Raw genomic sequence first — 12,973 nt, forward strand, 5'->3', positions numbered from 1 at the left:
GAATCGAGTCAAGGACCGCCAGGGCCCGAACCGAGTCCAATGTCCGCACACACCCAGGTCGAATCGACAAAGCTGGGTGGGGTCTCGCCTCCATCCAGGGTCGGGTCCTCGAAACGGACTCAAGCCGAATTCTCGGGGCAGACCCTTCGACATAAATTGAATCGACCTTTGGCCCACACCTGAGTCGAATTCTCGACGGCACCCTGACTAGAGCAGCCGAGCCGGAAGCCGAACCAAAAAAGGGGCCCGAATCCCTAAGGTGAACTCTCTCGCCCGAGCCGAGTCGACCCCCTCCGATTCCACTCCCGCCAGATCCCTTGCTCCCTTACTCCACCTCAGCTTAATCCTGAGAGTCCTTCTGTGTCCTTCCCCCGTTGTCCTCCTCCACCTCATACCACTCCTTCGCCATACGGTACGGGTGACGTCCCTCTGACACCTCCTCTACTCGTTATGATGGCACCCTGATCGACATACGCATTTGCACGGCGGCGATAAGACATGCATCGGAAATGGCCCATACCTTCTGACATGCATCCTCCATACCGATAATCATGCCCTGCCTCACCCATGCTACAGTACGGCAAGTATCACCCATATATAAGGTTGGTTTCTTCGTGAGAAAGGGTATGCATTCTCCAACTCTCAACCTTCTCTTCGTTTTTACTTCGCTTCTTCCTCCTAAACTGATTTAAGTATCGGAGTGGTTACGCTGAGCACCCCGGCCTTCCTTCTTACGATTGATGTTGTTGTAGGCCCAGGCGATTCTTTGGCTGTTCCATCATCCACCCTCGTTCCGGTTTGGTGCTGAGGAGAGGCCGCGCATCTAGAAGCCGATTTTGACGGGAACAATTATATTTATTGATAATTCAACGAGAATCAATTTCGCCCAACTTTAAAGTTAAATCACCATCTAAGTCAATTTTATCAAAAGTTAAAATTATAGATACTTTAATCCGCTGAGAATTTTCTTTTCAAGTATTCACTCGACATTGAACTTCATCTTGTATAGATATTTCATATTTATTTTTACTAATCTTATATTAAATTTTTACGATCGAATTAATTATAGAGGTGATAAATTGGCTCCATGAAAATCTTATGATAATGATAAAATATTATTATAGAGATCAAATTAAATTTTATTTTAAAAATTAAGATATTTTATATAATATTATTATGATAATGATAAAATATTATTATAAAAAATAAATTTTTATTGAAAAAAATAATAATAATAAAGTATTTTTAGATTATTCGAATATTTAGAATTATCGAATTATACGATTCAGATTTAGTATTTCGAATTGAATTCAGGTTCAAATGGGATCTGAATTAGATTTTTTTTTAATAATATCTTATTTCATCCGAATTGATCCCTCGAGTTGACACTTTTATTCGACATAGAATTTAATATGAAAAATTCTGCCCTGATTATGAAACGAAATAATAAACTAAACTAATGTTTTCTTAATGTTTGAAAAAAAAAAAAACAGACATGTGCCCGTCTCTGTACTTGCACCTTGCACGGACCCATGCCATGTGCCAGTCTATGCGGCCACTTTCAACCTCCATGATCCTCATCCCCTTTCGTTCAGCATCGGCTCGGCTCGGTCGGCTCGGCTCGGCTCGGCTCGGCTCATCTGGGTTCAGCTGCGTTCGGCACGGCTCGGCTCTGCCCGAGCCGCTTGCTCCACGTTTAGATTTAAGGGTGAGGGTCCTTTCCATCACAAGCACGTTTCGCCATCGATACATTAACTACTCCGCCATTGGTGACTTGCCTCCTCCGTCTCCCTCTTCCTTCCTTCTTCCCTTCACAAGACGGTAGGGTTTCCGTTCCTCCCCAGTCCTCCCTCTTTCTCCATATCCCTTGATTATCCGCTCGATAACTCCTCTTCGCCTCCGATTTGATTTAAATTCGCCATCAGTGAAGCAAATGGTGGAGGTGAAACATCCGGATCTGTGAATCCGTCGACGTTGGACTCGCATCAGGATCCGGGAGGCGATGGGCGCGTTTTGGACTGAAGAAGACCGGCAAATGGCGGTGGCGGTGCTCGGCCCTCAGGCCTTCGACTACCTGAACGCCCAGCACGCCGCCTCCCCCGACGGCCATCTCACTGCTATTGGCGGCGGCGATGACGACCTCCAGAACAAGCTCCAGGACGTCGTGGAGGACCACGGCTCCGCTTGGTCTTACGCCATCTTTTGGCAGATCTCGCGGTCGGGGACCGGGGACCTCGTCCTGGGCTGGGGCGACGGCCACTGCCGTGAGGTTGGGGATTCCGAGGAGGAGAGCGATGGCCTCCGGGGACACCCCCTCGATGGAGCGCACCAGAAGATGCGGAAGCGGGTGCTCGAGCGGCTCCACGCGCTATCCGGGGGGTCGGACGATGAGAACTACGCGCTCCGGCTTAACCGTATCACGGGTGCGGAGATTTACTTCCTTGCGTCCATGTACTTCTCGTTCCCCAAAGGGAAGGATGCTCCAGGAAGGGCGCTTGCTTCGGAGAAGCACATATGGATATCTGAGGCAGAATTGAGGTCGCCCGGATGCTCCAATTACTGCGTGCGCGCGTATCTTGCGTGGTCGGCGGGGTTCCGCACCATCGTCTTCGTGCCGTGTGATGCGGGCGTTCTCGAATTGGGATCGATGAATGCGTTGTCAGAGAGTTACGAGGCGCTACGGATGATCAGATCCATCTTCGGTCAGGGCTACGTGAAGGCGACTACCATGATCGGGGAAAAGACAGACGAAAACGCTGATCCAGCTTTTGCCTCGTGCGCTGGTACAGGCAACCAGGTCGCCGAGTTCCCGAAGATCTTCGGGAAGGATTTGAACATTAGCCGGTCTCACTTCAACGAAAGGAACCCGATCCCGAAGAGGGATCAGGTTCCAATTGGTATAACAGCAGAGCACGGCGATCGTCATCCAAAGAACTACCATCTCGACGACGGTGCTACTGTGTTTCAATGGAATCAAAGCGACTCCATGAACTCTCTTCAGCAGAAATTCTGCGATGGATCACCATCTGTTCGACAAATTGACGTAGGCATCGGTGATGACCCGCGGTTCAACCAACTCCAACAGACGCAGCTGATTCAAAAGCAGCACCAGCAATTGCATTCACGCCCGCTGCTGCAGTCGAGCCAAATTGATTTCGGCACAGGCGGGTTGGCAAATGCTCCTTCTTCTAGCCTGTTGACCGACCGTGCCCGGGCAGCTGACTCTGAGCTCTCGGACGTCGAGCTTCCGTCTAAAGAAGACAAGGCAGGCTCAATGGAAGAGCGCAGACCAAGAAAGAGGGGTCGTAAGCCGGCAAACGGCAGGGAAGAACCGCTGAACCATGTGGAAGCTGAACGCCAGAGAAGGGAGAAACTTAACCAGAAGTTTTACGCCCTGAGAGCTGTGGTGCCCAACATCTCGAAGATGGACAAGGCCTCCCTTCTCGGGGATGCCATATCTTACATCACTGAGCTCCAGAGGAAACTCAAGGAGATGGAGGCAGAGAGGGAGATGTGGGGTGATCCATCATTCGTGGACTACAAACAACAGGCTCATTGGCCTGAGGTCGATATCCAATCGGCTCAGGATGAGGTAATTGTCCAAGTTAGTTGTCCTCTGGAGAGGCACCCTGTTTCCAAGGTCATTCAAGCATTCAAGGATTCACAGATCAATGTGGTGGACTCCATGGTTTCTGCTTCCGTTGACAACGTCCTTCACACGTTCGTGGTGAAGTCGCCTGGAACTGAGCAACTTACCAAGGAGAAGTTAATGGCTGCTCTAACTCATGAGTCGAGTGCTACATGACATTCAAACTCAAGCGTCAATACATTGCATAGCGAAGACGTAGTTACTAGTCTGTGAGAAACGAATTAGTCTATGTCAATATAGCTAATACCATCATTTAACTATGCATAATTCACAACTCGATTGTGATTTGTGACGCCACTCGCCATTTTCCTAGAGTTCCATGAGACATTGTATTTGGCATTGTATTTGTAGGGAAATTAGTTCAGCCACGAGGGAAACGCCTCCCTTGGCTCAGAGCTGCTACCATTTTCACCAGAAAAATAGACATTTGCCTACCTGTTCCAATCTGTGAAGTCTTCTCGAGCAATAGTAGTCATCTCATGCAAAACGTGCTCAACTTAAATTTGATTCAAATACTAAATGTCTTCGACGCCCACTTGTCAAAACCTATTGTCTAACTTTCACGCCTGCAACATGTTCTTGCTTATTATACAATGTTATGGTAACTTCTGCTACTAAACTATAGATTCTTTAGAAAGACTGCATGTTTCCTCTGGTTTTATTGGAAAAATTTCCCCGCTTAGCTTACTTTCGTGGCTAGATAAGGATGCACTTGAATTGTGGTTTTGTTTCTTGTTGACAAGTGACACCATTTTATGCGACTTTACACCATGCAATAGTAGTGGTGCTCGTCCCAATTGAATGCTCTCTCTTTTAATATCGATTGATTCGTGAGGCATGAGGGAGACAAGAATTCAGCCGCACTCGTTTTCTTCTTCAATTTCGGTGCCTCATCATTGCTGTCGATCCACTGGCAGCCCATATTTTCCATGTGTTTATAAACTTATAGTCACCAAATTCAAATTGTTGACCCTGAAAAAATACAATACATTCTAAAAATTAAAAGGGCATCCTTATTATCTTTATCACCAAAAATTATTCTTTTTTTTTTTTCAAATATTATTATCAAAATAATGTCCACCTCCATGTTTTGATACCCATCGGAAGCTTAATCATTTCATTGGCTCAATAAATAAATCATTCGCTTAAACCATAAAAAAGTCTCTATGTCATTTCAATTTTATACCGGAACAAGAAAATTAAATATTTGCAAATATTTAGACCACGAGTATTATCCTTAACTTTATCCCTTTAAACGGGGACAGAAGAGAAATGATGGGAGGATGACTATTTAAAGAGAATTGTAATTCAAGAAAAAAAAGAGGATAAAAATAGTAGAATATGAGCGGGTAAATAGTGATTTTGGATGAGAGTTATTAAATTGCTTTCACATAAAAAAATTTAACCCAACAGGTATAAAGATCTTCGGGTGAGATACTATTTTTATAAAATATATCTTTTATAATAATAATAATAATAATAAATAACAAAAGAAAAAGACATCCTTTTATTTTTTGCTAAAAAAATATGATTAATGATCAAAGTTAATTATCTTTAAATCAAAGACATCCTTTTGATTCTTACTAAAATAAAAATATGATTCGTGATCAAAATTAATTATATTTAAACTTGTTCTGATCCGAAGACTATGAAAGGCATAACCACCCTTTGTGCTAGTTTTGTCCTCTTATGGACCCTCTCCGTTAGATACTTAGAAATTTTCTGACCTAACATTATATATATATGCTATTAATCAATGATACCATTATAGCACGTTTAACTTGCAGGAATTTGTATTCTATTATTTTCGGCAGAATAATCATTCTTGCATTTAGTTTTAAATTTATATGAATATTTGGATCTTCTGAAAATTATTTTGCAAATTAAATATAGGAATGGTGAATATAATATTCATTTCGTTTCAAAGGATCAAATTATCATATGGAAAATCAGATCCAGTTCCAATTCAGTTAGATTTGGCAATTAGATCAAAGATACCATTCATTCGTGTAAAAATTAGTTGAATTGCTAGCTAGACTCGGAAAAATTTTGCTTTGAAAAACTATAACACTAAGTCGACATGACTGTTTCACAAAGGCTTAATTGTACACTAACTCTTCAAAGTTTTTTTTTTCAAATTAAAAAAAAAAGTATGCTTATGACTATTTCACAAAGACTCAAATGAAAATAAATATTATAATACAAAAAATTCAAATTGAAGAACAAGTACACTAACTCTTCAAAGTTTTTTTTTAATAAAAAAACTAGTATGCTTATGACCATTTTTTTATATTTTCTTAAACTTTGTGCTACTTCACTTTGAACTTTCTGTTTAGTGCTGTCAACTTGAAACATTATTATTAAGAGCAAAGGATGTAAATCCTATAACCACCCTAATCAGGTTGCGGTTTTGCAGACAATTAGAAAAGCCACATGGTGTAGCTTGTAGGTCTGGCTGAGAGAATGAAGAGGAGTTAATAGTAAATAGGTTATAGAATCCTATCTGTGATACAACCTTATGCCTGAGGTCTGCACTAGATTTATAGTTGATGGAAAAGGAATCCTTTATTCTTTGAGTGCTCTTCATTTTAAGTTAAAACAATATGTATACCCTGATACTCTTCCTGTGAAGATATCATCTTTTGAGTAGCCAAATAGCATTTTTGTAATTCTATACTTTGAACTTTTAGTAAATATCTGAGTTTCTCATCAGATGTGCAGTTAGTGGTTCTGGAAGATAGCAATGCATGTGCTGGAGAAGCTTGATAGTTGTGGTGCTATCCCAATTACTGTTTCAGTTCAGGTATCCTTTAAATTTTGTTTGAATCTTAAAGAAAATATAACTCTTGAGCTTGTACTATATTGTTTGCTGTGACTTAACAGATTTTACCCTCTCATATTATTGGTTTTAGAAAATGAGTTATCTTAGTTACCATGTAGGCAATGGGGCATCAGTTTAATTTACCACAATTTTTATATTTCTTTCATATTTTTAAATAAATTGTTTCTTACATAGTTTATAAAGTTAGACAAACAGATGCTGAAAGCCTCAAATTTTGATGTTCAATTTTCACTATAGTAGAATTCAAAAGCTTTTAAAGTGGCTGGTGTCATTGATAACTTTGGCAACTGTTGCATTAGGAGTTGTGAAAGTTTGTGTTCATTTTGTCTGTTATGAATTGGTTTGTCCTCCATGTTAGAGGCTATTTTTGTGACGCTTGATAATTTTCCAAATTTTGTCATGTATATGTTGATTTATTGTTGTTAACAGAGAGTATTTGAAATCAAATCCAAGGGCAAAATACTTTGAAGATGCAAAACCTTGGAGTGAACGCTGTGATATTGCCTTCCCTTGTGCTTCTCAAAACGAAATAGATCAACCTGATGCCATTGACTTGGTAAATTCTGGATGTCGTGTACTTGTAGAAGGTGTGCAACTTGTGGAACTATAGTGTAACCCATTTGTTCTCTGCTATCATTAATACATTCTCCATTTTAAAAAGCAGGTTCAAATATGCCCTGTACCCCTCAATCAATTGATATTCTAAGAAAAGCTAAAGTACTGGTTGCTCCAGCAAAGGCTGCTAGTGCTGGAGGGGTATTGCATTCTTTCATTCACATCTTTGATTTCTGCTGACTTATCCAGTTTTGTTGCTTATGCAAAACATAGGGATACAGGCATAATTGGTGTTTATTAAATATATGCATCTTAGATGTTGACTGTGTCACTTTTTGTTGAACTTACTATGTTCATGCAATTACAGAGGTTATTTCCTTGGTTTTTCCTAAAGCACGTTTTTCTACGATTACACCATTGAAACAATTGTTGGTTGAGTCTAGGAAACAGAAAGAATGATGTTTTTTGATGAATTTAAATGACTTAATTCTTAAGATCATCTCAAAAATGACTTTCATTGGTGTGTTTAATGTAATCATTTATGTGTTTGACTTGGGTCTCTTTGTCAATAGCCTAATTATCCGTGATATCACAGTTCTGAGATGTGGATTAACATTAAACTATGTGATTATGAGATATAACTATAACCAGTGATATGCTTTTGGTGATCCATCTTCTGTGCTCATTGCCTGTAAGATGTAACAAAAAATACTGCGACATCTGTGGCTGGCATGACCACTAAATGTAATGACCATAGCATTCATATCTTCTGATGACTTAATGCCAAAATTGCACACCATCTACAATTGTGGGCCTATTCACTAAAACCTACAAACTACTATTACACTTAATGAAAAAATGACAAAAATCAAAGATTTACTTTTGTCACTTTCTCTCACAGATGAAACAAAAGAAACCTCTTGTTTCCTTCCCCCCTTCTATCCCTTCCCAGCACTCTTCCTTTCTTTTTCCCTTATCCTCCTCTTATTAGAACATATATAGATTACATATCTTCAATCATGATTCAGTTTGTTCCTTGTCTTCTGTCATCTCTTGTTTACTTATCCAACTGCCATGCCAATATTGCACACCATCTACGTTGGCATACCTGTTGTGCAGCTTATGGAATCACTTTTATGTTGGTAGCTACTTAAACCTACAAACTACTATTACACTTAATGAAACATATCTTATGACAAAAATCAAAGATTTCACGTTTATGATAAATAATTGAGTATTTCAGTGTTAGTTTATTTTTTTGTCACTTTCTCTGCATTTTCCATGCTGATTTCTTTCCTCTCCTTCAAATAGATGAAACAAAAGAAACCTCTTGTTTCCTTACCCCCCTGGTCAGACACATAAGTTAGTCCCCTTCCCAGCACTCGTGCAATGCATGGACAGCCACCTAGTTTGAATCACTTGTTTAAATGGTGTTTTTTTTTTAATTGCAGTGCTTTTTCATTTTTCTTTAATTGATTTGTCACTTTGGACTTTGTTCTCTTTAAAGAGAAGCCTACAAAAAGTTCAATTTCTGATGCACCTTTATTCAGAACCTATATATAGAAATACCACTTTTTCTTTCCTATATAAACATATCCTTACTGAAAGGAATTGGACCTTTCAGTTCCTTGTGACACTCCACTTAGATAATCATCACTGTATGGCCTAGTCACATTGGCACAGGTAAGGCAATGATAGACGAATCACAAGAGTATTTGATTATTTGTGGAATTCTTTTACTGGGGATTTCTTGGTATCAGTTCAAAGTTTGGCCTCACTCTTAATATGATGATGATCTCCTCTTTTCTTTTCAGAGTATTAGTTCATGGCGGAAACATATGTGCATTTCTCAACATTGCTCATGCGATGATTGATCAAGGATGTGTCTGAGTCAAAGTCCAACATTTTCTTCACAAAACATCATCTGAAACATGTGAGGCTGCCTAATCTGTCTTATTACACATCGAGGAGTGCTTAATGTTCCAAGTAGTGACTTAGCTAGTTCTTGTAAAATAGGCATTCTTGATAATTTCCGAAAGAGATTCATGAGAGCCATAGTCGTTTGGGGAGTTAAGTAAACTGTAAATCTGATTACCAATTGGCTTGCAAACAAATAAAATGCATCATTCATTTACATTTTGTTCTACTGGTGTTAACATTTGTTTATTTAGTTTTTTATCTGGCTCATGACTTCTTTTATCTCAATTTGTGTCCAGTTTCTTGTTAAGGTTGAGCAAATAACTTCCTTTCAATTTGTTTTCAATTTGAGGTTGGTGGAGATTATCTCACACAGATGTTTGGTTCTTTGTAGAATGGAATGTGTGTAAATAATATTTTTTTGAATACCGTATGATCATGGTTCAAAGAGTTGGAATTTTATGAAACAAGACATACAAAAGATTAATATAATAAAAATGTAAAAAATAAAAAAGACTAAGATATCTATCTAAAATTATTTTAAAACAAAATTTAAATACTTAGAGAAAGTAAGACTAATAAAGGCATGTAGAAATATATATATTATGAATACAATAAATATTTTATCATTTGAAAGAAAAAATAAAATAAATAAAAATCCTCTGCTGCATCAATCCGGGTCAAGAAGAGTCAGTGGTTGACACGTGTGCAACAGGGCGACAGCACGCTTCTCTCTTCTTTGATCTTTCGGGCAACGATCAAATTAATCGCGAAAACTCGAGAAAGAACCGGAGGGGGGACACCGAGGGAAGAGAGTAAAGGGATCAAGCCTGCGATGTCTTGCTTGCACGATCACGACTGTGCGGATCATAGCTGCGCCGCGCATTGGTCTCTGCACGAGCACATCGATTTGGACAGGGTACGCCGGACCTTTCTTTCTATCTTTTTTTTTCCGCTTCCGCATGTTAGGGTTTTCTTGTCTCCCTCATCGCCTGGTTTGGTTTCCAGTTTACTATTATTTTGATAACGCTCTGTTTGTTATGGCGTGCACAATTGCTCAGGTGTCAGCGTTGAACGAATCGGTGATTGGAAGTGTCAAATCGGTTTTCAAATCCTGGGATCGTCGATTAGATACTTCCGAGGTTAGCATTGCGTTTCTATAATGGTCTATGTTTTAAATCTGCTGATGCAAATTGTAGATTGGTCTTTTGCTAAAGTTCTTTTGTCCTCGCCACATCGCTTCGCACGAAGGAAAAAAAATGAAAACCTTTTTGGTGTTTAACTTGGTTAGTTTTCTTGGACATTTTGAGTCTTCTCACTGTCACGTTGCAACCACTCAACAAATTATTCATTCCACTGAATAGAATGAATGGTTTAAAATGGGATCATGAATCACATTGAAGAAGAATAAGGAAAAAAAAGGGAAAAGGAAATAATGTTGAGATTTCTGAATTTGGAAATGTAACTCTAACTCGAAGATATCAAAATTGTAGTGAACTGTGGAAATCACATGTTTTCTAATTATTTCATTATGAGAATGTACACGGGTATTTACCATTTCTAATGACAATGAGTGACACTTATCTCATTTTAATTTATTCATACAACAGGGCCTCCTTGAAAGCATTGATGGTGATCCTGAATTGCTTGTTTTCATACCGTAAGTAACCACACTACTCTTGAAATCTGTCTCTTGGAACTTGATATATTGCTGCATGTAGTTTTTAGTTTGCTGTATGTTAATCTCTTGTTGGATTTGATCTTTATCTTACTTGATTTACAAGTTTTAGATCCCTGCACGTGATAAAATTAGAATACCATTTCTTAAAACGATACCATTTTTTTTAACAACAATGTTTGAGATTTATTTACATGCTATCGCAATAAGTTAAACTCAGAGAATATGCTATGTTTACCAAATTTCACCAACTACTTCATTTAGTAGCCTCTGATCGTCAAATTTCCCATACCATCTATTTTTCTCTATGGGCACGGGAAATTTACACAATACTAGAATCCTGTCGAATTGACTCTTTTTCTTTGCAAACATTTAGGAAATGGACTTGTGACTAAGATCTTGTTCCCTCATTATGACTTTTGGTAATGCAGGTTTACCTCAGATGTGAAGATCAAGAGTATCTCTATTGTTGGTGGTTCTGGAGGAAAAAGTCCTTCGAAAATGAGAGCGTATGTATACTGCCAAATGGAACTTTTGTCATGTTTTCTTGTAAACATATTGTCAAAACATAATGATAAATTTAATCACTATGGACGAACCAAGATTCTCTAATAATCCACCCTCCTTTTTTTGGTATTTGATAACTAGTCCTTTTTTGACATATGATAACTAGTTTAAGTTTGCAGTTAAAAATAATATTATTTAAAGATGTAACAAACACATGAGATCTACTCTTCCAATTTTTGATGGAAAAGGCTAGAGTTTCCCTTCAACTAGATATCCTCCTCCCCAGCGTAGGCATTTCTCAAATACACTACACCCTCAAGTTTAGGTTTAACTTCTACCTTTTCGAACAAAATGTGTCGTGATATCGTATAACATAACGAAATGAAACAGTATCATAACATAAACCCTATCTATCTCCTGCCTTTACCTAACAATAAAAATGGTAAAAAACTATCATATAAAAATCATTTCGCATAGATGACAAACAACAATCATATTATTCAAAACCTGCTAAAAGAAAATAAAGAAAGCATACTTTAGGTTCAGAGGTAATGTTTGCTGGCCCTGCTAAGTGTTACAACGGTTAAGAAATTAACAAGACATAACAGAATAAAAAGATGATACAGCAGGCATACTTGCCAAATTGGCCTTCTTTGTACAGCAATAGATTATAGTTCGAACTTCTACTATGCCTAATCTAATTGTCAATAAACACCCATCCATGTGGAAAGCTTTGTCTTAAAAAATGTAGATAACATGAGTAACATTGACATCTGTATTATTGGTAAATTCTTAGGGAAAAAATTGTTTTCCCCAAAGCAATAAGGTACATGTTCCTAGTATTAGTTTGATAAAAATTGATCTTTAGATTGGATTGTTCAATATCACTAGTCCAGCAGTATTTTTTTTCCCCAGAATGGACAACAATATCACATGTGGTACACGATCAAGGATTCAATTCTATCCATGAGATTGTGTCTCAGCAAGCATCCTGATATTTGTTTATCTTTGTTTTCATTGAAATTTCTGCTACTATTCACCTATGGATTATGATGTGAGATATTCCAGCTCTTTCACATCTCTGATGAAGACTATACGTAACCTTGCTGAAATTCTCAATCTTCTAACAGATTCATTAATCGTGAGAGCATTGACTTCTCTGATGTTCAAAATATGCAGCCTGTTCAGGTAAGTAGATTGGTAGCTTTAGTTAAATTATTTCTCCATTAAGAGCACTACCTAAGAGCACTGCACATTTATTCTGTTTAAGGAATGGGACCTAACAGAGAATCTGCAAGGGATTTTGGAGTATCAAACAAGGTAATGATCTTCATCTCGTCGAGGTTTATGGTCTAGGTGCCTGTGCGATCCTACATAATATTGGACTTAAAAAGATCTCAGAGAATATGATAATTGAGACTTCTCTGGTTAAATATGGTGTCAATGAATTGATCAGATACTCAAGGTTTCAGAGTGTTGCAAATCTGACTCTACATTTTCCTGATAATTTCGGTGGAGAAACTACTCAAATATATTACATTGGACTTAAAGGTGAATCTACCCAGGTATTAAGTTACTAGGGGTTCATTAAGGCAAATTAAGCTAATTTATTATCTCTCATGTTGGATCTTTTTTTTTCCAGCTGAGAAGAGATGTTGTAGCAACAATCGTCTATGAAATTATGCCCATATTTATTACTACAAGTAAGCCTATCACTTTTTTGTCCGATAAGCATTCTTGTATCCCTATTTTGTTATTTTTTGTTTTTAATCCCTTGACAGAAGCTTGTGCCTAATGCTCCAGTCCATGTCAAATACATCCTTCA

General features: G+C 38.4%; 3 protein-coding genes across 3 annotated transcripts; all 3 read left to right on the forward strand.

Annotated features, from left to right (window-relative positions):
- The first annotated feature begins 1,741 nt into the window (after positions 1-1,741).
- LOC141833488 (transcription factor MTB1-like) lies at positions 1,742-3,969 on the forward strand. The gene is made up of 2 exons (XM_074720947.1): positions 1,742-1,821; positions 1,926-3,969. Exon 2 carries the CDS (start codon positions 2,003-2,005, stop codon positions 3,803-3,805), a length of 1,803 nt encoding a protein of 600 aa, XP_074577048.1. The 5' UTR covers positions 1,742-1,821; positions 1,926-2,002; the 3' UTR covers positions 3,806-3,969.
- Positions 3,970-6,392: 2,423 nt separating this feature from the next.
- LOC141833953 (uncharacterized) lies at positions 6,393-8,936 on the forward strand. The gene is made up of 6 exons (XM_074721442.1): positions 6,393-6,452; positions 6,791-6,795; positions 6,921-7,078; positions 7,156-7,247; positions 7,363-7,415; positions 8,861-8,936. Exons 1-6 carry the CDS (start codon positions 6,393-6,395, stop codon positions 8,934-8,936), a joined length of 444 nt encoding a protein of 147 aa, XP_074577543.1.
- Positions 8,937-9,752: 816 nt separating this feature from the next.
- Positions 9,753-12,943, forward strand: LOC141833954 (uncharacterized). Its single transcript, XM_074721443.1, has 9 exons — positions 9,753-9,882; positions 10,025-10,105; positions 10,574-10,623; positions 11,073-11,150; positions 12,279-12,336; positions 12,419-12,468; positions 12,605-12,713; positions 12,791-12,851; positions 12,930-12,943. Exons 1-9 carry the CDS (start codon positions 9,799-9,801, stop codon positions 12,941-12,943), a joined length of 585 nt encoding a protein of 194 aa, XP_074577544.1. The 5' UTR covers positions 9,753-9,798.
- Positions 12,944-12,973: the final 30 nt, after the last annotated feature.

The sequence above is a fragment of the Curcuma longa genome, chromosome 8, assembly GCF_044706935.1.
Source record: "Curcuma longa cultivar G26 ecotype Majalengka, Jawa Barat chromosome 8, ITB_CL_G26_1.1, whole genome shotgun sequence".
NCBI lineage: Eukaryota > Viridiplantae > Streptophyta > Magnoliopsida > Zingiberales > Zingiberaceae > Curcuma > Curcuma longa.